The 23,330-nt window shown below is 44.3% G+C and overlaps 2 protein-coding genes across 5 annotated transcripts in view; one reads left to right on the top strand and one right to left on the bottom strand.

The window, feature by feature from the left end:
- Positions 1-11,918, bottom strand: part of numa1 (nuclear mitotic apparatus protein 1) — a 181,695-nt gene extending 169,777 nt beyond the window's left edge. The window contains exons 1-4 of one of the 3 annotated variants that reach the window (XM_063054722.1): positions 11,785-11,918; positions 7,448-7,595; positions 5,225-5,340; positions 3,130-3,232 (exon numbers count right to left, since the gene is read on the bottom strand). The gene's annotated coding sequence lies outside the window, so the exon portion shown is untranslated. The remainder of the gene's footprint in view (positions 1-3,129; positions 3,233-5,224; positions 5,341-7,447; positions 7,596-11,784) is intronic. The other 2 variants (XM_063054721.1, XM_063054723.1) reach the window with 2 other exon arrangements.
- Positions 11,919-12,045: 127 nt separating this feature from the next.
- Positions 12,046-23,330, top strand: part of lrrc51 (leucine rich repeat containing 51) — a 41,615-nt gene continuing 30,330 nt past the window's right edge. Inside the window, exons 1-3 of one of the 2 annotated variants that reach the window (XM_063054735.1) lie at positions 12,046-12,177; positions 17,447-17,529; positions 22,038-22,243. In XM_063054735.1, the coding sequence (XP_062910805.1) occupies positions 12,089-12,177; positions 17,447-17,529; positions 22,038-22,243 (378 nt within the window). In that variant the 5' untranslated portion in view covers positions 12,046-12,088. The other variant, XM_063054734.1, reaches the window with a different exon arrangement.

The raw sequence follows: 23,330 nt of genomic DNA, 5'->3' as shown, positions 1-23,330 counted from the left end.
CAGTATCTGCCTCTTGCATCACCCCCAGCAGGGAGTTCCATACATCCACCACTCTCTGTGTAAAAATCCTACCTCTGACATCCCCCTAGACTTTCCTCCAATCACCTTAAAATCATGCTCCCTCGTATTAGGGTTCTTGCAGCCGGATCTTTAGCTGGATGGCCCATGGCCCAGATAAGTTTCTGGTTGGAGCATCATCACACGTACTGAAATACAGTGAAAAGCTTGTCTTGCATACTGTTCAGATCAGAGCATTGAGGTAGGACAAGGCAAAACAATAACAGAATGCAGAGTGAAGTGTGACAGTTACAGAGGAAGTGCAGCACAGGTGACTCCACAATGTAGCAGTTAGTGCGACGCTGTTACAGCTCGGGGAGTTAGGAATTCAATTCCAGAGCTGTTCCGTAAGGGGTCTCCGTGCGTCCTCCCAGTGGAATGTGTGGGTTTCCTCCAACAGTCCAAAGTCATACTGGTAGGTTAACTGGGCATTCTCAATAGTCCTGTGATTAGGCTGGGGTTAAATTCAGGGTGTCTGGGGTTGCTGGGGCAGTGGGGCTCCAAGAACCAGAAAGGCCTACTCTGCACTATATCACTAAATAAATAAATAAAACAGTAAGGTACAAGGGCCACAACAAGGTGGATTGTGAGGTCAGGAGTACATCTTATCGTACTAGGGAACCATTCAATAGTCTGATAACAGTGGGTAGAAGCTGTCCTTGAGCCTGGTGGCACATGCTTTTTTGTATCTTCTACCCAGTGGGACGAGAGGGAAGAGAAAATGTTTGTGGTGGGTGGGATCTTTGATTACGCGGATTGGCTTTACAGAATACCTGGAGGCACATGACAAGATAGCCCAAAGCCAGCATGGTTTCCTGAAAGGAAAATCCTGTCCGTCTAACCTATTGCAATTCTTTGAGGAAATTACTAGCAGTGTAGACAAAGGAGTTGCATTAGACATGGTGTACTTGGATTTTCAGAAGGCCTTTGACAAGGTGCCGCACATGAGGCTGCTTAGCAAGATAAGAGCCCATGGAATTACAGGGAAGTTACTTGCATGGGTGGAGCATTGGCTGGTCTGCACAAAACAAAGAGTGGGAATAAAGGGATCCTATTCTGGCTGGCTGCCAGTTACCAGTAGAGTTCCACAGGGGTCAGTGTTGGAACTGGTTCTTTTCACGATGTACGTCAATAATTTGGACTATGGGATTAATGGATTTGAGGCTAAATTTGCTGATGATACAAAGATAGGTGGAGGAGCGGGTAGTGTTGAGGAAACAGGGAGCCTGCAGAGAGACTTAGATAGTTTAGGGGAATGGGCAAAGAAGTGTCAAACGAAATACAATGTTGGAAAGTGTATGGTCATGCACTTTGGTGGAAGAAATAAACAGTCAGACTATTACTTAGACGGGGAGAGAATTCAAAATGCAGAGATGCAAAGGGACTTAAAGAGTCCTTGTGCAGGATACCCTAAAGGTTAACCTCCAGGTTGAGTCAGTGGTGAAGAAGGCGAACGCAATGTTGGCATTCATTTCTAGAGGTATAGAATATAAGAGCAGGGATGTGATGTTGAGGTTCTATAAGGCACTTGTGAGACCACACTTGGAGTATTGTGTGTGGTTTTGGGCTCCTTATTTTAGAAAGGATATACTAACTGTTAAGAGTGAGTTTTTTTTTGGGTAGATGATTTGTTTACACTTAAATGACTTTGGCCACCAGACTTCTATTTGACTATTTGAAGTACTGTGGATTGAGTCCACAACAATGTGCTTCCTAAAAAGGTGTGAATACCAGATGCTTCTGGTGCCGTAGTTTGACCAGATGCTGTAGTTTCGAAGACAGTATTATCTATACATTATAAATATTAATTGTCTTCTATGCTAGCACATAAAATGCCAAATAAATGTATTGTGGATTTAATTGCATTCCTAAAGGCTGTGGATACCAACCCAGACATGTTGGCGTCAGAAGGAAAGGACGAAGTTAGGTGGTGTGATATTTTGTATGTAGCTTCAATAGGAAGCATTCTCTATAACTTTTTAAAGTAGCGATTGCCTTTGTGTTTAGCACATAAATATCAAGCCCACATTGGGCTAGCAGAGCTTTCTAGCGAAAGCGTCTCCATCCGTATGATGCCTGCTGTACCTTGTTGTGTCGAAAAAGCAGCTGCTTTGTATCTACCAGTGACTCTGTCTCTCTGGTGATTTCATCCACGCTACAACACCAACCTTGGAGAGGGTTCAGAGAAGGCAGAGATAGACAGGTTCTTGATCAGCCAGGGCATCAAAGGGTATGTGGTGAAAGCAGAGGAGTGGGGATGACTGGAAGAATTGGATCAGCCCATGATTGAATGGTGGAGCAGACTCGATGGGCCAAATGGCCTGATTCTGCTCCAGTATCTTATGGTTTTAACTAAGGCCGCAAGCTGTAGAAAGTCCATGGACGGGAGACTGATTTCTGTAATGTGCTGAGCTGTGTCCACAACCCTCTGCAGTTTCTTGCAATCAGGGGCAGAGCAATGGCTATACAAGGCCTTTCTGTGATGTATCAATAAAAATTTGGTAAGAGTACTTGAAGCAACCAACGTCAACACCCTTAAATGTAGAATCAGCACCCGAATCAGATTTAATATCACTGGAATATGTCGGGAAATTTGTTGTTTTGCAGCAATACATAGTTATATTAAAAACTATAAATTACAATTAAGATATATACATATATACACACACAGACACACCTGTACCAGACGGTGATGCAACTGGTCACAACACTCTCCACAGTAGAGGGGAGCATGTGCATAACCACCCTCCCCTTCCCAAAGTCAATGACAAGCTCTTTGGTTTCCTGACGAAGAGAACAGGTGGCAGTTGGCACTAAACTTTTCTCTCATCCGCCAATGTCACACTCGTTAGCAACAGTCACGAGCAAAAGCTCTACAGTCACCATGTAATCTTTCATTGTCAATGGAAAGACCTCATTGTCTGAGAAAGCCTGACCTTCAAAAGTTTATCAGAGATAAACAATTATTAGTAACTGAGCATTATTTTAAGTTTTCCTTCTCTCCAGTGGCCATTTTTCTCATCATTCTATTGAGGTCCCAAAATAAAACTCAACTTAGGAAAAGCATCTTACCCCAAGGTGTACGTTTACAGAGAGCAGAGCAGGCACCACATTAGGAGATCGGCCATCTATAAATGTCCAGAAGCATTCTGTCACATCTTGTCAAAAGGCATGCCTGGACGAGAATAAGAACACAAGAAAAAGGACTCAGCCATCTGGCCCATGAGACCATAAAACACAGGTGCAGAATCAGCCCATTCAACCTACTCCACCATTCCAACATGGCTGATTTATTATCCCCCTCAACCCCATTCTCCTGCCGTCTCCCCATAACCTTTCACGCCCTGACTAATCGAGAAACTATCTACCAACGTCTGTTCAAGGTTCAAAGTTCCATTTATTATCATACATACATGTCAGCACATACAACCTTCAGAATCTTTTTCTGTGGGCATACTTAGCAAATCTATAGAATAATAACTGTAAACAGGATCAATGAACAAAAAACTGCAAATGCAAATATAAATAACAATAAGTAACGAGCAAGATAAAGAGTCCTTAAAAGAGACCAATCGGTTGTGGGAACATCAGAAGTAGAATGTGTGTAGTTATCCCCTTTTGTTCAAGAGCCTGATGGTCAAGGGTTAATAGCTGTTCTTGAAACTGGTGGTGCAAATCCTGAGGCTCTTGTACCTCTACCTGATAGAGTATATCAACGATTTGGCCTCCACAGCTGCCTGTGGCAATGAATTCCACAGATTCATCAAAAACATCTATCATCAGCATGACATCAAAAACTGCCTGGCTGAAGAAATTCCTCCTCATCTCTGTTCTATTCTGTCTGGCCTGTCAAGCCTGCTTTGCCATTCACTGAAATCTTGTCTGACTCTGATCTTTGTGAACATCTGTGGGTTCAGCTTCACTAACCTGCTTTTTCCCAATAACACTTAATTCCCCTGTTATCACTGATAATAGATCTTACTGTGTGTTAATGAGGTAGCCTCTACTACTTCCCTTCAACTTCTGACTTTAAAAGAGTCATTAATAGGCTGGACTGGCAGGTTCCTGCAACATAGAAGCAGCTTCAAGTTGAAGTTTGTTGTCATCGTCTGTACATATATACAACTAATTGAAACAACATTCCTCCGGGCCATGGTGCATCCATAAAACATATCACACACAGCACATCAAACAAAATATTACCATAAATAAAATACAAAATATAATTATAAGCATATGTAGTATGCTGCACAGGTAAATTATTAAATAGCTCGCTGTCCTAGTGACGAGACCTCAGTGGTGACAGGGTATTCATTAGTCACCCAGCCTGAGGGAAGAAGCTGTTACCCAGTCTGGCAGTCCTAGTCCTGATGCTCCTGTACCTCCTCCCTGACGGTAGTGGGTCAAAGAGATTGTGGAATGGGTCGTAGGGATCCTCGACAATAATTAGGGACCTTTGTCTGCAACAGTCCCTGTAAGTGGGGGGGGGGGGAAGAGGAGGAGGGAGACCCCAAAGAAAGTCTTGGCAGTTTTACTGTCCTCTGCACCGTCTATTCTTCATTAGGAGTTTGAAGCGATTTGGCATGTCAACAAATACACTCTAAAACTTCTATAGTTGTACAGTGGAGAGCATTCTGACAGGTTGCATCACTGTCTGGTATGGAGGGGCTACTGCACAGGACCGAAAGAAGCTGCAGAAGGTTGTAAATCTAGTCAGCTCCATCTTGGGTACCAGCCTACAAAGTACCCAGGACATCTTTAGGGAGCAGTGTCTCAGAAAGGCAGCGTCCATTATTAAGGATCTCCAGTACCCAGGACATGCCCTTTTCTCACTGTCATCATCAGGTAGGAGGTACAGAAGCCTGAAGGCACACACTCAGCGATTCAGGAACAGCTTCTTCCTCTCTGCCATCCAATTCCTGAATGGACATTGAAGCTTTGGACACTACCTCACTTTTTTTAAACATACAGTATTTCTGTTTTTGCATGTTTTTAATCATCTATTCAATATACATAATTGTTTATTTATTCTTATGTTTTTTTTTCTCTCTGCTATATTATGTATAGCATTGAACTGCTGCTGCTAAAGTTTCACGTCACATGCCGGTGATAATAAACCTGGTTCAGGTTCTGATTGTTGTGGTCCGACGGCTTGCAGCTTCCTAACCAGATAATGATGCATCTGTAGACGGGTCAGCCCCTCTGCTACATCTCATTCAAACGGCTGAAGGACAACTCAGAGCTTCAGTGGCAATCATTCTCAATGGCAGCTGCACTTTCATCCTGAAAGTACAAATCAGTAACTAATTATAAACTCCACAGCTGCAGTGGAGGTTTCTCAGAACGTTTACCATCACTGTGATTCGTTGTGAAATTTGTTTTGCAATAATACATTGCAATACATAAAAATTACATGAGATTGCAAAAAGAATATATAAATAGTGCAAAAAGAAAGCAGAATTGTGAGGACCATTCAAAAACGTTGAGTGTGGGTCCTTCATGCTCCTGTACCTCCGAGGGTAGCAACATGACGAGAGCATATTTTGATTGTGAGGGTCCTTAATGCCACCTTCTGGATGGCTTTGATGCTGGAGAGACTGATGCCCACGATGGAGCTGGATAAATCTACAAGCCTCTGCAGCCTTTGCAATCCTGTGCAGTGGCACCTAGCTACCAGCTGGTACGCTCTCCGTGGTACACTTGTGGAAATTCGCGAGAAACTTTGGTGACATACCAAAGTCCAGGTAAGCTTATTATCAAAGTACATACATGTCATCAGAGACTACCTCTTGCAGGAAAATACAGAAATACTATAGGTTTTATGAAAGCATATACATAATCTGACAAACAACCAATTTGCAAATGATAAATTGTGTAAGTAATTTAAAAAAATGTATATATACATACTAATAAAGAATACTGAGAACCTGGGTTTAGAGTCTTTGAACTTGAGTACATAGGTTGTGGAATCAGTACAGAGGTCAGGTGTTTGAAGTTATCCACACAGGTTCCGGAGCCTGATGGCTGACGGGTAATAACTGCTCCTGAACCTGGTGGTGTGGGATCTAAGACCTCTCTATCTCCTGCCTGATGGGAGTAGTGAGGAGAGAGCATGGCTTGGATGTAGGGTCCTTGCTGGCAGATGCTACTTTCTTGTGGCAGCAACACAGATGTGGGGAGAGTTCTGCCTGTGACGCACTGAGCTACATCCACCATTTTTTCGCCTTTTCTGTTCCTGGGGAAACGCCCGAATGAATATAGCCGCTGGCGTGCCTTCTTTGTAAATGCAGCAATACGCTGGACCCAGGATAGATCTGAACTCTGATCTCCGGATTTTCAGCCCAGGCTTCTATGTTATTGCCCAGTAATTTAACCAACATCACATATAAAAGTTGCTGGTGAACGCAGCAGGCCAGGCAGCATCTCTAGGAAGAGGTACAGTCGACGTTTCAGGCCAAGACCCTTTGTCAGGACTAAATGAAAGAAGAGCTAATAAGAGATAGCTCTTCTTTCAGTTAGTCCTGACGAAGGGTCTCGGCCTGAAACGTCGACTGTACCTCTTCCTAGAGATGCTGCCTGGCCTGCTGCGTTCACCAGCAACTTTTATATGTGTTGCTTGAAATTCCAGCATCTGCAGATTTCCTCGTCTTTGCGAATTGAACCAACGTGTTGCCACTTTATAGTGGCAAGGAACTGCCATTCCAAAGAGAGCACTACAGAGCCTCAGAGTTTGCGAAAATTCAGCACAACATCTAAAAAGTTGACAAACTTGTATCGATGTGCGGTGGGGAGTATATTGATTGGCTGCATCACAGCCAGGTATGGAAACACCAATGCCCTTGAACGGAAAAGGCTACCAAAAGAAGTAGATACGGCCCAGCCCATCATGGGTAAAGTCCTCTCCACCACTGAGCACATTTACACAGAGCGATGTGACGGGAAAGCAGCATCCATCATCAGGGACCCCACCACACAGCCCACGCTCTCTTCTCACTGCTACCATCAGGAAGATGATACAGGAGCCTCAGGGCTCGCATCACCAGGTTCAGGAACAGTTATTATCCCTCAACCAGAGGGAATAACTTCACTCACCCCAACACTGAACTGTTCCCACAACCCTTGACCTCACTTTCAAGCAGTCATCTTATGCTCTCGATACTTATTGCTTACTTACTTTTATTATCTTTTTCTTTTTTTATTTTTGCATTTGCATCGTTTATTGTTTTTTGCAATTGGTTGCTTGTCCATCTCTGTCATGTGTGGTTTTTCATTGATTCTATTGTGTTTTTTGTATTTACTGAGTATGCTTACAAGAAAATGAATCTCAGTGTCGGATATGAAGACACTTATCCAATTTGATAATAAATTTACTTTGAACCAGTTTACTCACCTGATGGACTTTGGAACAGGTGATCCTAGTGAGGGTTGTTGTGCCTGAAAATATTAGCGAATTCTCCGTTTCCGTACTCTACTCTAGATTATTTCCAAAATAAGTCTTTCTTCTGGTGAGATGGCAGAGCACTCGGACACAGCTGCTTCTACGGGGTCAACCAAAGGGGTTATTATCTTTTCTTAATACATGTTTTTGTAAATGCAATTGCAAAGAAAGCATGACAGCATCTCTACTTCCTTAGGAGTCTGCAGAGATTCAGTTTGACCTCAAAAACTTTGACAAACTTTTATAGATGTGCGGCGGAGAGTGTACTGACTGACTGCATCACAGCCTGATATGGAAACAACAATGCCTTTGAATGGAAAATCCTACGAATGGTAGTGGATTCAGCCTAGTACATCACAGGGAAAGCTCTCCCCACCATTGAGCAGGTCCACACGAAGTGCTGGTGCAGGAAAGCAGCATCCATCAGAAGTGTCTCTTCTCAGGTAGAAGGTACAAGGGCCTCAGGACTGACACCACCAAGATCAAAGACAATTACTACCCCTCAACCATCAGGCTCTCAAACAAAAGGGTATCTACTCTCACTTGCCCACAACCAATGATCTCACTTTAAGGACCCTTTACCTTGTTATTTCATGTTCTTATTATTATTGCTTTTTTTTTTAGGGTTGGATTACTCTGAACTTTATGATTACAAGATCCCACTGGACATTGGTAGTCTGGAATGCTGCAAGTCCGATTCACTGGTTTATTGTCAAACAGCGGGGGAGCAGCGTGGTCTCAGTCATAGCAAGACTAGGCCTCAAGGCACGATGTTGCCTGTTTTCAGCAGCGCAGGGGAGGTGCATGCTGGAGTCAGTGCTGGCCCCCAGTGTTCACTCAGCATAACACAAGCTGTATTGTGTTTGACTGCACACTTCTGCAACACTCATGGACTTCAACAATGTTTTTGTGGGACTGCATTTTACTGCTATCTTATGTGTGCTTTGTGCTGTGTACGACTGTTGGTGCTATGTTTTGCATGTTGGGCTCAGAGTAACGCTTTTCATTTCATATTGCAGATAGTGAGGTCAGCTGAGAAGATCATCGGGGTCTCCCTTCCCGTCATTACAGACATTTACACCACACGCTGTATCTGCAAAGCAAACAGCATTATGAAGGACCCTACGCACCCCCCATACAAACTCTTCTCCCTCCTGCCATCTGGCAAAAGGCACCGAAGCATTCAGGCTCTCACGACCAGACTATGTAACAGTTTCTTCCCCCAAGTCATCAGACTCCTCAATACCCAGAGCCTGGACTGACACCAGCCTACTGCCCTCTACTGTGCATATTGTCTTGTTTATTATTTATTGTAATGCCTGCACTGTTTTGTGCACTTTATACAGTCCTGGGTAGGTCTGTAGTCTAGTGTAGTTTTGTGTTATTTTATGTAGTTCAGTGTACTTTTTGCATTGTTTCATGTAGCACCATGGTCCTGAAAAACGTTGCCTCGTTTTTACTGTGTACTGTACCAGCAGTTATGGTCGAAATGACAATAAAAAGTGACTTGACTTGATATAAAGTGTATGGTTGAATGACAATTAAATGAACTTGAACCCCATTTGATGAATTTTTCTATAAGTCATGAAGCAAGTCACTAGGGTCTTGGCTATTCTGTGCAGTCCCTCAATAACTTCCAAAAAAAAATAACCAAACCTTGGGCACAAGTACGAATCAGAAAAAGCTTTAATATCACCTAAGAAACAATTAAAATTTAAACTAAATAAGTAGTGCAAAGAGCAAGCAAAAAAAATAATGATGAGGTAGCGTTCATGGGCTCATTGTCCATTCCGAGATCTGATGGCAGAGGGAAAGAAGCTAGAATGTTGAGTCTCTTTTCAGGGCCCTGTACTTTCTCCATGATGATAGCAAAGAGAAGAGGGCATGTCCTGGGTGAGGAGTCCTTAATGATGGGTACAGCCTTTCTGAGCCCCCGATGCTGGGCACACTGTTACCCATGATACTTCCCGTCTGCATAGTGTTCATGACAGATTTCTCAACCACCCTATGGAAACAGTGCACTACCTCACACCTGGAATTAAAGCACTCGGAGACACACTTCTTCTGCGACTTTGGACAAACATTCTTATCTTTTGTCATTAGTGAGCAACGTACAGTGGTGGTTGCCTGTCACGTCCGACAATGACGGGGAGAGTTTTTAAAGTGGAAAAGCCATTACACTGGGCAGTTCCACTCTCTCGACCTTGGAAATCCAGGTCCAGTGGTACGAGTAGTCACCACAAACTGGGGATCTTCCCTGGTTGCAGAGGGTCACATCGGCCCAGTCCACAGGAGCTGACTTCACACACTAGGACTGGCATTTCCCTATCTCACCAGCGCTACCCTAGCCTGATGTAGCCCGCTGGTCAAAGTGGTGTACCAGTAGACAGATTACAGAAAAATAATGGGTCATAAAAACCCGTCACTGTCATGATATAAAAGTTGCTGGTGAACGCAGCAGGCCAGGCAGCATCTCTAGGAAGAGGTACAGTCGACGTTTTGGGCCGAGACCTTTCGTCAGGACCCGTCGGATCTTGGCCCAAAACGTCAACTGTACCTCTTCCTAGAGATGCTGCCTGGCCTGCTGCGGTCACCAGCAACTTTTGTGTGTGTTGCTGGAAATTCCAGCATCTGCAGATTTCCTCGTGTTTACTGTCATGATAGCTGTTCTTGGTTTTGTACCAATTCCATTTAATGACACCAACATAGAAAACCATTCAGCCCATCGATCCCATACATACTTTTTAGAACACAGGCCCTTTGGCCCACAATGTAACCTGCTCCAGAAACAGCCTAGAATTTCCCTACCGCATAGCCCTCTATTTTTCTAAGCTCCATGTCTATCTAAAAGTCTCTTAAAAGACCCTATTGTATCCGCCTCTACCACTTTCGCTCCATGCACCCACCACTCTGTGTGAAAAACTTACCACTGACATCTCCTCCGTACCTACTTCCAACCACCTTAAAACTACGCCCTCTTGTGTTAACCATTTCAGCCTTGGGAAAAAGCCTCTGACTATTCACACAATCAATGCCTCATCATCTTATACACCTCTATCAGGTCACCTCTCATCCTCCGTCGCTCCAAGGAGAAAAGGCCGAGTTCACTCAACCTATTCTCATAAGGCATGCTCCCCAATCCAGGCAACATCCTTGTAAATCTCCTCTGCACCCTTTCTATGGTTTCTACATCCTTCCTGTAGAGCGGTGACCAGAACTGAGCACGGTATTCCAAGTGGGGTCTGACCAGGTTCCCATATAACTGTAACATTACCTCACGGCTCTTGAACTCAATCCCATGGTTGATGAATGCCAACACACCATATGCCTTCTTAACAACACTGTCAACCTGTGCAGCAGCTTTTGAGTGTCCTATGGACACAGACTCAATAGGTACATTTAATATCAGAGAAATGTATACAATATACATCCTGAAATTCTTTTTCTTCAAGATCCCTCTGATCCTCCACACTGCCAAGAGTCTTACCATTAATGCTATATTCTGCCATCATATTTGAGCTACCAAAATGAACCACCTCACAGTTACCTGGGTTGAACTCCATCTGCCACTTCTCAGCCCAATTTTGCATCCTAGTGATGTCCCGCTGTAACCTCTGACAGCCCTCCACACTATCCACAACACCTCCAACCTTGGTGTCATCAACAAACTTGCTAACCTGCCTGTCCTGACGAAGGGTCTCGGCCTGAAAAGTCGACTGCGCCTCTTCCTATAGATGCTGCTTGGCCTGCTGCGTTCACCAGCAACTTTGATGTGTGTTGCTTGAATTTCCAGCATCTGCAGAATTCCTGTTGTTTGCTAACCTGCCTTTCTATTTCTTCATCCAGGTCATTTATAAACATCACAAAGAGTAAGGGTCCCAGAACAGATCAGAGGCACTCCCCTGGTCACCGACCTCCATGCAGAATATGACCCATCTACAGCCACCCTTTGCCTTCTGTGGGCAAGCCAGTTCTGGGTGCACAAAGCAATGTCCCCTCGGATCCCATACCTCCTTGTTTTCTGAAGGAGCCTCGCACAGGGAGTTGGATGACAGTCCCCTCTCCTCACATCCCATCAAACACTCCCTTCCCCAGCAACACTTCATCTCTCCATAACCCTCTAACACACTCCAACTCAAACACCCTCCTCGCCCCAACAATCCCCTCCGTCTGACACTGGCTCCTTCTCCTCCTCTCCAGGATAAACTCTCCCTCTTGTTCTTCGTCCCACTTCGACACTTCTCCTTTAACCTGAGCCTTCACAAGTGCAAAACAGAAACCGTGCCTACCCCAGACGACGACGCCCCCCAGCAAGGCCTATACGGAGCCACCGATCCCCGGACTTTCCTCGGGAGTGGCCGATTCGCGGTTTATTTTCACACAGCCAGCGATGCCTCCTCATTCAAACACGGGCGCCTCTCGCGCATTGGTCGACGGTGCGGCACGTGATCCGCGACCGGCGTGACGCCGGCATCCGGGTATTCCATCCACACCCCGCCTTCTTAACATCCGGGTGATTGAGCGCAAACACTTCAGACAACGGGAATCGCTATAAAAACAGTGATTGCCAATACTTTTTTATGCCGCCGAACAATGCCTGCGGGTAAAGCAACAGAATTACTGGTGCAAGCGGATAGCCTGTCAACTAAATACGATCTCGGAACGTCGTGCTCTACATCCGGGTAACGTTTGTTCAATGTGTAACATCAGCGAAGGCAAATTAAGCTCCGCCCTTGGGAGGGCTGGGCAAGGACGTGACGCGATGACGTCGTGCGTGCGGTGGTGATGGCCTGTAAGCTGGAGGGCCGAGGGGAATGCTGACCGACACAACCGATTCCATCCGCTGGGCTTCCGTCCTCGAACTGAACGGCACCGAGGCTTCGACCACCAGAGTGCCCCACGCTCGGTGAGCGGCAGGCTGCTGATATCAGCCGCGCATTGTTCGCTTCCCGTGTTATGCCGGCCTTTAATTCAAATGACACATCAGGGCTGTGAGGAGCAAGGAACCCGGTGCCCATGTGGGAGTTGTAGTCTTATTGCCGGTTTTAGCGAATGCACGGCCTCTGAATTGGACTACATTTCCCAGCGGTCACATCGCGGTCCGTTTGTCCCGTTGTCCTTGACAACGCGTGGACGCCAAGAAGAAGTGTTGCTGCAGAATCAGAAACGAGTTTATTATCACCGGCATGTGACGTGAAATTAGTTAACTTAGCCGCAGCAGTTCTATGCAATACATAATCTAGAAGAAGAAAACAAATAAAAATAACAATAATAAATAAGTAGGTTTAAAAATCGTACAAAAATAGAAATAATATATTGTAAAAAAAAAAGTGAGGTAGTGTCCTGATGGAATGAACATTGACTTGTCTAACTTCCGCTAATGCTCCACCTCCCCCTCGTACCCCATCTGTTACTTATTTTTATACACACATTCTTTCTCTCTCTCTCCTTTTTCTCCCTCTGTCCCTCTGAATATACTCCTTGCCCATTCTCTGGGTTCCCCCCCTTGTCTTTCTTTCCGGACCTCCTGTCCCATGATCCTCTCATATCCCTTTTGCCTATCACCTGTCCAGCTCTTGGCTCCATTCCTCCCTCTCCTGTCTTCTCCTACCATTTTGGATCTCCCCCTCCCCCTCCAACTTTCAAATCTCTTACTAGCTCTTCCTTCAGTTAGTCCTGGTGAAGGGTCTCGGCCTGAAACGTCGACTGCGCCTCTTCCTACAGATGCTGCCTGGCCTGCTGCGTTCACCAGCAACTTTTATGTGTGTTGCTTGAATTTCCAGCATCTGCAGAATTCCTGTTGTTTGTCCAAGGAATGGGATGGCAGAGGGGAAGAAGCCGTTCCTGAATCGCTGAGTGTGTGCCTTCAGGCTTCTGTACCTCCGTCCTGATGGTAACAGTGAGAAAAGGACATATCCTGGGTGCGGGGGGGTCCTTAATAATGGACGCTGCCTTTCTGAAGGGTCTCGGCCAACTGTTTATTCTCTTACACAGATGTTGCCTGACCTGCTGAGTTCCTCCAGCATTTTGTTGCTCTGGATTTCCAGCATCTGCAGAATCTCTTGTGCTTGTGACACCAGTAGCTCTCTGGAAGGGATGATGGTCATCAAAGGATCGGGGCAACTCCAGTGGAGAGTTTTATCATCTCTCAGTAGTTCACTAAGAACAGTTGAGTTTTTGTAGGGAAGTACAAATCACCTCTAACAGCCTTCCCCTCCATCTCTTCCCATCCCCTTGACACACCCTCCTGTCCTCTGGGCAGTTAAACTTGTCCTGTTCAGATAGCGAGCTGGAGGTATGTTGTATATGGAAAATAAGTACAGGACAGGAAGATGCCAATTTAAACTGATCCTGTCTGCCTGCTTATGATCTATATCCTTCCAGTCCGTGCCTGTACACGTGTCTGTTTAAAGAGCTGAGATTGCTCTTGGACCTGCTTCCCCCAGCTCCCCCAGCAGCGCGTCCAGGCACCCAACAGTTCTTTTAATTGTCTTGTAAGCATGTGAACGTACATCTTTTGCCTTAAAAGCTATGTTCTCTAATATTTATCTTTTCCAACCTGAGTAGAAGTGTATCTATGCCAAAGAGGAGGTACAGGAGTCTGAAGACACACACTCAATGTTTCAGGAACAGCCTCTTCCCCTCCACCATCCGATTTCTGAATGGACGTTGAACCTATGTACACGACCTCACTTTTTTTTGCTATCTTTGCACTTCTTAATTTAAGTTTTTATATAAACTTACTGTAATTTATATTTTTATTATGTATTGTAATGAACTGTTGCCACAAAAAACAAATTTCACAACACATATTGATATTAAAACTGATTCCGATTCAAAATGTTATTTAAGTGCCACGCCCTTGAGCAGCTGGGAACAGACTCCTGCTCCGGCCAGTCCAAAGGAAGGGTCTCATTTATTCATTTCCATAGATGCTGCCTGGCCTGCTGAATTCCTCCAGTGTTTTGTGTGTGTTGTCCAGCTCCTGTTTTTCTGTATTGCATTAGGTGGAAAAGTGAATTTTTCAAGCTGAAACCAAGGGTTTTAAACTAAACAAAGCAATCATGGACGACCTGAGAGTCTGACAGTGCCGTGGGAGACAGGGAAATGACACTGTCGGGTCTGACAGTGCTGTGGGAGACAGAGGACACTGTAGACTTTCAGTGCAGTGGGAGACAGAGACGACACTGTCGGGTCTGACGGTGCTGTGGGAGACAGAGGACACTGTAGACTTTCAGTGCCGTGGGAGACAGCGACGACACTGTCGGGTCTGACGGTGCTGTGGGAGACAGAGACGACACTGTAGAGTCTGACAGTGCACAGACTATGTGTGGCATTGAGAGGAATGATGTAGCACTTGCTACAAGATACACATTCAAAACAAAGCTTGTATGACTGTTTCGTCACAAGTAAAGGTTCTCAATTCCAACTTTATCAGACAGAAAGACACAATCTACAATTAGCTAAGTAGAACTACATTGCCCTGTTTATTAGGGCAGAACAGAGAAAGCATTAAAGTACTCACCTCGCTATGCTCCTGCCCCTTTCACTGCAGCGCACCTCCCATTCTGCCAATCGGCAGTACCATTTTCAATCAGCCTGTAGTGGTATCGGAGAAAACTTCCCCCAAACTCCCTCCGAGCCCTCTGCGTTTATACCCTTGCCCCTGACATTGTTGCAATCAGTGCTCCAGCCCAAACCAGTAATCAAAGTTCAAAGTACATTTTTAAAATCTGAGTTTGTATACTATATACAAGCCTGAGATTCACCTCCTTACAGGGCAGCTTCAAAACCAAGAAAAACCAATAGACTCCGTTAAAAGAAGACAGTCAAACACCAAATGTCAAGGAAAAGATCACGCAAACAACAACAGTCAGCAAATAACTGAAGCTGACAGAAGTGTGAAGCCAGCCCTCACTGCGGCCGATCCAGGAGACCATTAGGCAGGCCACAGCCTCAGTTCAGTGCAGAGACGAGTAAACCCCATGGGGCAGTGAGCTGAACCGGCCCCAACACCCTGACCTTGTGAATCTGGCCCGCTGCTTAAATCGTCCAAACCTCCCGTTGTACTTTGCTCTCAGACCCTGACCCCACCGCTTCAATTGGGCCCATACCTGACCCTCCCATCATCACTTGTCACCACTCTTCACGAGTCCCACCCCTGTGTCCAACTAACCCTCATATTCCCCCGGTAGTATCACACTGTATGGGTGTACTCCCAGAGCAGTAATCAAAGTTCTGCCACATTCAAGGCCACAGTGGCGGTGAGACATTTGACAAGAAAAAGCTGAACCCTTTAGAATACCACGACATGCGGAATTAAAGTTAGTATTGAGAAACACAGACATCCCACCTCTCCCTGAAGTTCCGGGAGTCTCCCGCCTATTGATAGTGGCTCCCTGATGTCCGGAAATTATACACAATATCCCGCAAATCAATTTTTTTTGGGAGGGAGAGGGAGAGCGAGAGCAAGCGTCCTGATTGGTCTCTCTTCGTGCTAAGTAGGCTATCAGTTTTCTTTGTGGGCGGGCTTTACAGTCAACCTCAAAAATAATGACAGTGTTGCTCGCTGCACTGTTTGCAACAGTGACTTTTCTATTGCCCATGGTGGGTTAAAATGTAAAAGACATGTTGAGGTGAGTTTAACAGGTGTCATTCGTTCATTAGCGCAGCTAATGTTATTTAAACTAGCTGGCTAGCTGCTAAGGAGCTACTCTGTTGATGTCCTACGTGATGAGGCCAAACTCCCTGTAGACTTGCTTAAAGTTGTAATAGAATAAACATGATAATATAATACAATATATGTACATATTTTAATGTCACATTTTCTGCATATACCCAACTTGGTTTACAGATTAGACAAGATCACTAAACAAAGTATTACATACACCCTTGAAGGTTGACCGGGAGTGGGGGGGGTGCGGGAAGCGGGGCTGCTACCTCCCTGAAATGAGTTTTTGCAGGGTGGGATGTCTGAGAAACAGGCCTTTCAGCCCACCATGCCAATACTGAACCTTTACCCATCCACACTAAGCTCGTTTGCTTTCATTAAGACCATATCCTTTTATCACTGTCTATTCAGGTTCAAGTTCATTGCCATCTGACTGTACATATATACAACCAAACCAAACAACGTTCCTCCAGATCACAGTGCACCCACAAAACATACATCACACACAGCACAGAAAACAAAATATTACCATGAAAAAGTTAGTAAAATATAATTCATGTAATTGTGAAAGTGCATGTAGTGAGCGGCACAGAGAAACAGTACCATAAACAGATCATAAATATAATAATTAAATCTAATTCTACCCCCTCCCCCAGGCAGCACCTTCCACATACTAGCCAATCTCCTTAACCCATCGTCTGTCCTTTAAAACGCTGTTCTCTCAGCCTAAGCCAATGCCCTGTTGTTTTTTGATAGCCCTACTTTTGGGGAAAAGGATGTTGACTTTCTCCTTTATCTCTGCCCCTCATGATATGTACAGGTACTTCATACGCAGCCTCCTCCTCTGCAGGGGGGAGAAAATCATTCCGAACACGACCCAGCAAACTGCCTTTTCCAAAATCTCCTTTCTGGAAAGCACTGTTGGGCTATTAAGAGAAAAAAACCACACCACCTTAGAAGTTCTTCCCTCAGGCCGTTAATCTGATTGACCGTTTGAGTTAGTCACCTCCCCATCCAACCCTATCACTGAACTGTTTAAACCACTGTTCATAATGCTAATTACTTTGTAAATACATACTGGTGTTTATGCTCCTTTTATTCCGTATACATACTTCAACCTCTAACTTTATATAATTCTTTATCATTGTTGAATATTGTTCTTCTGTTGCATGCCATGCCCTTTCCAACAGCCAGTTCCTAATACATGTATATGGTGAATAAAGTTGATCCTCTCTCTGCATGTCGCACTGTAATCAATAGATTTTGTTTTGTTTCTGCAGGTCCATTAACACTAAAGAGTATGACTCTGTCTTGTACGGTCCAGTGGTGGATTTTTCCTACAGAAATCTGGATGCCCTACCTGGTATGATAATCTACAGATAATCCTGCAAGACGTATTTCCCAAACCTTGTGTTTATTTTATTCCTGACCCATGAATGCCTGTTTGTGTGTTTGTGAGAAATAGCTCACGTTTCAGGCCATCAGAATTAGGAAAGATGGGAAACATGCTAGTTTACAGAGGCAAGGAAACAAAATCTAGATGAAGGGTCTCAGCTCAAAACGTCAACTCTCCACTTCCCTATTTCCTGTAGGAAGAATTATCTGGAGAACCAGAGGAATAGTGGGAGTACTGAGTACAGGGAATTCCGTTTGGGTAACCTCCAACCTGATAACTATAACACGACCGTATCTAGGTGTAAACCTTCCCTGGAAGAGAGCTTAATGAGCCAAAAATTTGAAGTCCTCCCTACTGCACCATCACCTTAGCTTAGCCACGCATTAAACTGCATTATCTTCCTATTTCTGGCCTCACTAGCACATGGAAAGGGTAGCAATTCTGAGATCACAACCCTGGACACCTAGCATCCTGAAATCACTCTGTAGGACCTTATCACTCCTCCTACCCATGTCATTGGAACCTACATGGACCTCCCCACCCTCCCCACTTGATCTGAGATGTCTTTGACTCTCAACATACCATCCAGAAATCTTGTTCTCTCCCAAAGAACCTCCCTTCTATCCCCCAAACCAACAAATTCCCTGTCACCGCAGCTGACCTCTTCTCTCCCCTTCCCTTTTTCCCCTTTTTCAGTATTTTTATTATTATTATTAATTTCTACATAAAGAATACAGAGTACAAGAAGTATATAGTACAAGTCAAAATAAGATAATACCAATACATATTTGAATCACACTTGCAACCTCATTACTCTATATTCATGTAAATTAAATTAAATCATAATATTGAAATATGGTCATCTTATTACTACACAGAAAAAAAAATCTAAACCCACTACCAAGATCAAAGCTGCTTGGTAAAAAAAGAAAGAAGGAAAACAAATCCTTACCATTTAGTGAAATATGTTATCAGCCAACATCTGTGCTTTAACAACAAATCAAAGATTTTGAAAATAGTTCAAAAATGGTCCCCACAATGTGTGAAAGTCTTGGCTAGATTCAGAAATTGAACAACGGATCTTCTCTAAATTTAAGTATGACATAACATGACGTAACCATTGAGCGTGAGTAGGCAGAACGACATCCTTCCATTTAAACAAGAGCGTCCTCCTAGCTATAAGAGAAATAAAACCCAAAATGTGCAAATCAGACGTCTCCAGAATAATATCTTTTTCTCCAACAATAACGAATAAAGCAGACAAAGAGTTGGGCTTAAAATTTACTTTGAAAAGTACAGAGAAAGTTTGAAATACTTCCTTCCAGTATTTCCCAAGACTCGGACATGTCCAAAACATACGAATTAGTGAAGCTTCTCCATTATTACATCTGTCACAAAAGAGAGATATATCCGAATAAAAACAAGATTGCTTATCCTTGGTCATATAGGCCCTATGGACCACTTTAAATTGTAGGAGGGAGTGGTGGGCACATAACGATGAAGTGTTAACCAATTTTAAAATTTCATTCCAAGTTTCCTCAGAAATTGAAGTCTGTAAATCTTGTTCCCAAAGATTTTTAATTTTGTCTAAAGGAACATTTCTCATTCCCAGCAACACACCATAAATATTAGATGTTGAACCATTATGAAATGGTTTCAAATTAAAAATTACATCTAATAAGTTCTTATCGGGACTTTTAGGAAATGTATATAGTCATAGTCATACTTTATTGATCCCGGGGGAAATTGTTTTTTCATTACAGTTGCACCATAAATAATAAATAGTAATAAAACCATAAGTAGTTAAATAGTAATATGTAAATTATGCCAGGAAATAAGTCCAGGACCAACCTATTGGCTCAGGGTGTCTGACCCTCCAAGGGAGGAGTTGTAAAGTTTGATGGCCACAGGCAGGAATGATTTCCTATGACACTCTGAGTTGCATCTCGGTGGAATGAGTCTCTGGCTGAATGTACTCCTGTGCCCAACCAGTACATTATGTAGTGGATGGGAGACATATAATTGAGATCGCAGAAAGTCTCTAATTTGTAGATATCAAAAAAAGTGGGTTTTTGGTAAGCTATACTTAGCTGACAATTGCTCAAACAAAAAGAGACTTCCTCCAACAAACAAATCCTGGAAGCATTTAATACCCAATCTGTCCCATTCTTTAAAAACTAGATCTGTCATAGAGGGTTTAAAAGTGGGACTAGAAAGAGAAAATCTCAATAAATCAAAATATTTTCCAAATTGTACCCAGTTCCTCAAAGTATGTTTAACTACCAAATTGTCAGTTAGTTTACTTAAAGATAAAGGAAGTGAGGATCCAAGAAGAGAAATGATAGAAAATTTATTAACAGAGTTAGCTTCTAAAGAGACCCATACCAGACAGTCCTCACGGTTAATATAATATGACCAAAACGTAAGGTTTTATATATTGACTGCCCGGTAATAAAACCTAAAATTGGGTAAAGCTAAACCTCCATTCTTTTTAGCTTTTTGAAGATGGACTTTATTTAATCGAAAATGTTTATATTTCCATATATAAGAAGATAGAATAGAATCAAGAGAATCAAAAAAAGTTTCAGTCTATGCTGATGACCTGTTGCTTTTTATTTCTAATGTCGAGACTTCGTTACCTCCCTGTGCTTTCTCTGCTCTCCTGTTTTAGTCAATTCTCAGGATACAAACTGAATTTACATAAGAGTGAACTTTTTACTTGGAATAATTTGGTATCAATTATTCGTGTCCTGACGAAGGGTCTCAGCCTGAAACGTCGACTGCACCTCTTCCTACAGATGCTGCCTGGCCTGCTGCGTTCACCAGCAACTTTGATGTGTGTTGCTTGAATTTCCAGCATCTGCAGAATTCCTGTTGTTTGTATTTAATATTAACCTTCCTTTTAAAATTGTAAGAAATCAATTTACCTATTTGGGTGTAAGAATTTTAAACACCTACTTAAAGAAAATTTTCTTACCCTACTGAACTGTGTTAAAAGGGCACTATCAAACTGGTCGCCCCTTTCGTTATCGTTGGTTGGCCGAATTAATTCTATTGAAATGAATATCTTACCTAAATTTATGTACTTTTTCCAGGCCTTACCTGTTTTCATTCCCCCTGCCCCCTTCCCTTCTGAGCCACAGAGCTAGACTCAGTGCCAGAGACCTGACTGCTGTGGCTTTCTTCTGCTAAGTCATTCACCACCCACCTCCCACAGTATCCAGAGTGATATATCTGTTGTTGGGGGGCACTGGCTGCCTGCCCCCTTTCCTCTTCCTGACTGTCTCCCACTTAGCTGTGTCCTGCATCTTGAGTGTAACTACCAGTCCCATCTATCACCCCTCAGCCTCCCGAATAATCCGGAGTTCATCCAGTTCCAGCTCCAGCTCCTTAACGTGGAGTGTTAGAAACCGCAGCTGGATCTACTTCTCACACGTGTAGTCATCAGGGAGACTGGAAGTCTCCCTGCCTCCCCACATCCCGCAAGAGAAGATTCCACTCTCCTTCCTGCTGTTCTCACTGCTCTAAAATGTACAATAAGAAAAGAAAGAATAAATAATGAAAAAAAATCTACCCATGGTCGATGCCTCTCCTCACCGGAGCCTCAACTCCTCACTAACACTGGCCCACTCACACAATGGCCACTCTGCTTGACCCTAACTTTTTTATTGGTGCCTGCCAAGTACCTGATTATGTGCAACCCATTGTCTCCCTGGGAACTGTGGCACACACAGTAAGTGCCGACTGCCCCTACTCTCTTCGTTTAAACTCTCTCTCCCTCTATGCAATTCCAAACATAAATTACATGAAAATGTGACGTGGCAAAATAAACAAAAAAACAATATTAGTGCAGATTGATGGAAATATAAACTGAGATAGTTTTAGAGATTTTCAGGCCAATTCTAAAACCAGATGGCAGTGGAGCTGAAATTGTTTCAAGCAATGACATGGGGCTGTGGGGAGAGAGTGGGACAGTGGGATTAATTTGGGGACTGACACAGGGCTGTGAGGAGAGAGTGTGGGATGTGGGATTAGTGTGTGACTGACACAGGGCTGTGGGGAGACAGTGGGATTAGTGTGAGACTGGCGCAGGGCTGTGGGGACAGAGTAGGACAGTGTGATTAGTGTGGGACTGACATGGTGCTGTGGGGAGAGATCGGGACAGTGCGATTAATGTAGGGACTGACAGGGCTGTGGGGAGAGAGTGGGATGTGGGATTAGTGAGAGACTGACAGGGCTGTGGGGAGAGAGTGGGATGTGGGATTAGTGAGAGACTGACAGGGCTGTGGGGAGAGAGTGGGATGTGGGATTAGTGTGAAACTGACTCAGGGCTGTGGGGAGAGAGTGAGACAGTGGGATTAGTGTATGGACTGGCACAGGGCTGTGGGGGGAGAGTGGGACAGTGGGATTAGTGTGAGACTGACGCAGGGCTGTGGGTCTGTACCTATTTAATTGCTCCTGTTTCCCCGCTGCAGATGCCCTGAAGCTAACCCCACGGACGGGCCTGAGGCCGAATGAGTACACAGAGGATCAGAAATTGAAGAGCTGCTCACTTCGGCTGAGCCACAACAAGCTGACTGATCTGAGCGGGTTGGAGCAGCTGATCAGCACAGTGCTGGTGGAGCCCCAGCGACTGTTCTGGATCGACCTCTCCTTTAACAACTTCCTCAAAATCGACCCTGTAGGTGTCTGCATGCATGTGTTTGTGTGTCTCAGTGCCCGCCACGGGATTAGTTTGAGGGTGTGTGCAGCGGGGAAATAGAGGAGCAACTAAATAGACCAGGACAGACCCACTGTCCTGCCCTTTCACCATAGACCCATGTCAATCCCCAAATTAATCCCACAGTCCTGCTCTCCCCCCACAGTGTGTGCATCTAAGGTCACTCTAACCTTTCCCTCCCATGTAGCCTTCCGTTTTTCATTCATCCATCTGCCAAAACTGCAACAGTGTAAAAAGAGCAAAATAATGTTGTAGTATTAATGGATTCATGGACCGTTCATGCGAAGGTAGAGGGGGAGAAAGCTGTTGTAGATGGCTGAGTGTGTTTCTTCAAGCTCCTCTGTCTCCTCGTTGGTGAGAAGATAGCATGTCCCAGATGGTGAGGGTGCTGCCCGTCTTGAGGCGTCGTTGTTTGAAGATGTCCTGGGTTGTGCCCATGATGGAGCTGGCTGCAACCTTTGCAGCTTTTCCCCACTACATGTGCTGTGGAGCCTCCATTCCAGACAGTGATGCAACCAGTCAGCATGCTCTCCAAGGAAAAATAATGTTTCTACCATAAAGTATCCCACAGCAGCAGCTGTGCTCATCGTGTCTGCATCAAAGTACTATCCAACTCATCCCACTGGAAGCATTTCAGCAGAGCAGGCTCCCACCCTCTGCCGTGTGATAATGATGAGATTATCTTCCTTTCAGACACGTTGTTCAGGGTTAAATATTGAGCAGGATTATTCCTGCTGTTCCACAGAGCGTCTAACAATCATGTCTCTTAACCAGGAGCCTGTTGTCGTGTCTGTTCCAGAAGATAGCAGTGAGTTACTCCCTTGGTACTAACCCACCCATGGTGTGGTCCTTCCTCACTGCAGACTGGACGTTGTAGTCCACACTTTTGGGAGCAATTTGAACACACAGTGCAAAGTTAGCATTCACTCCGAAAGGACTACAATATTAAAAAAACTAAGATGTAATGCTGAGGCTTCATAAGGCATTGGTCAGACCACACTTGGAGTATTGTGAGCAGTTTTGGGCCCCTTATCTAAGAAAGGATATG

The sequence above is a fragment of the Mobula hypostoma genome, chromosome 7 (assembly GCF_963921235.1).
Source record: "Mobula hypostoma chromosome 7, sMobHyp1.1, whole genome shotgun sequence".
In the NCBI taxonomy this organism is placed as follows: domain Eukaryota; kingdom Metazoa; phylum Chordata; class Chondrichthyes; order Myliobatiformes; family Myliobatidae; genus Mobula; species Mobula hypostoma.
This window is presented reverse-complemented; position numbering and strand designations above follow the sequence as displayed.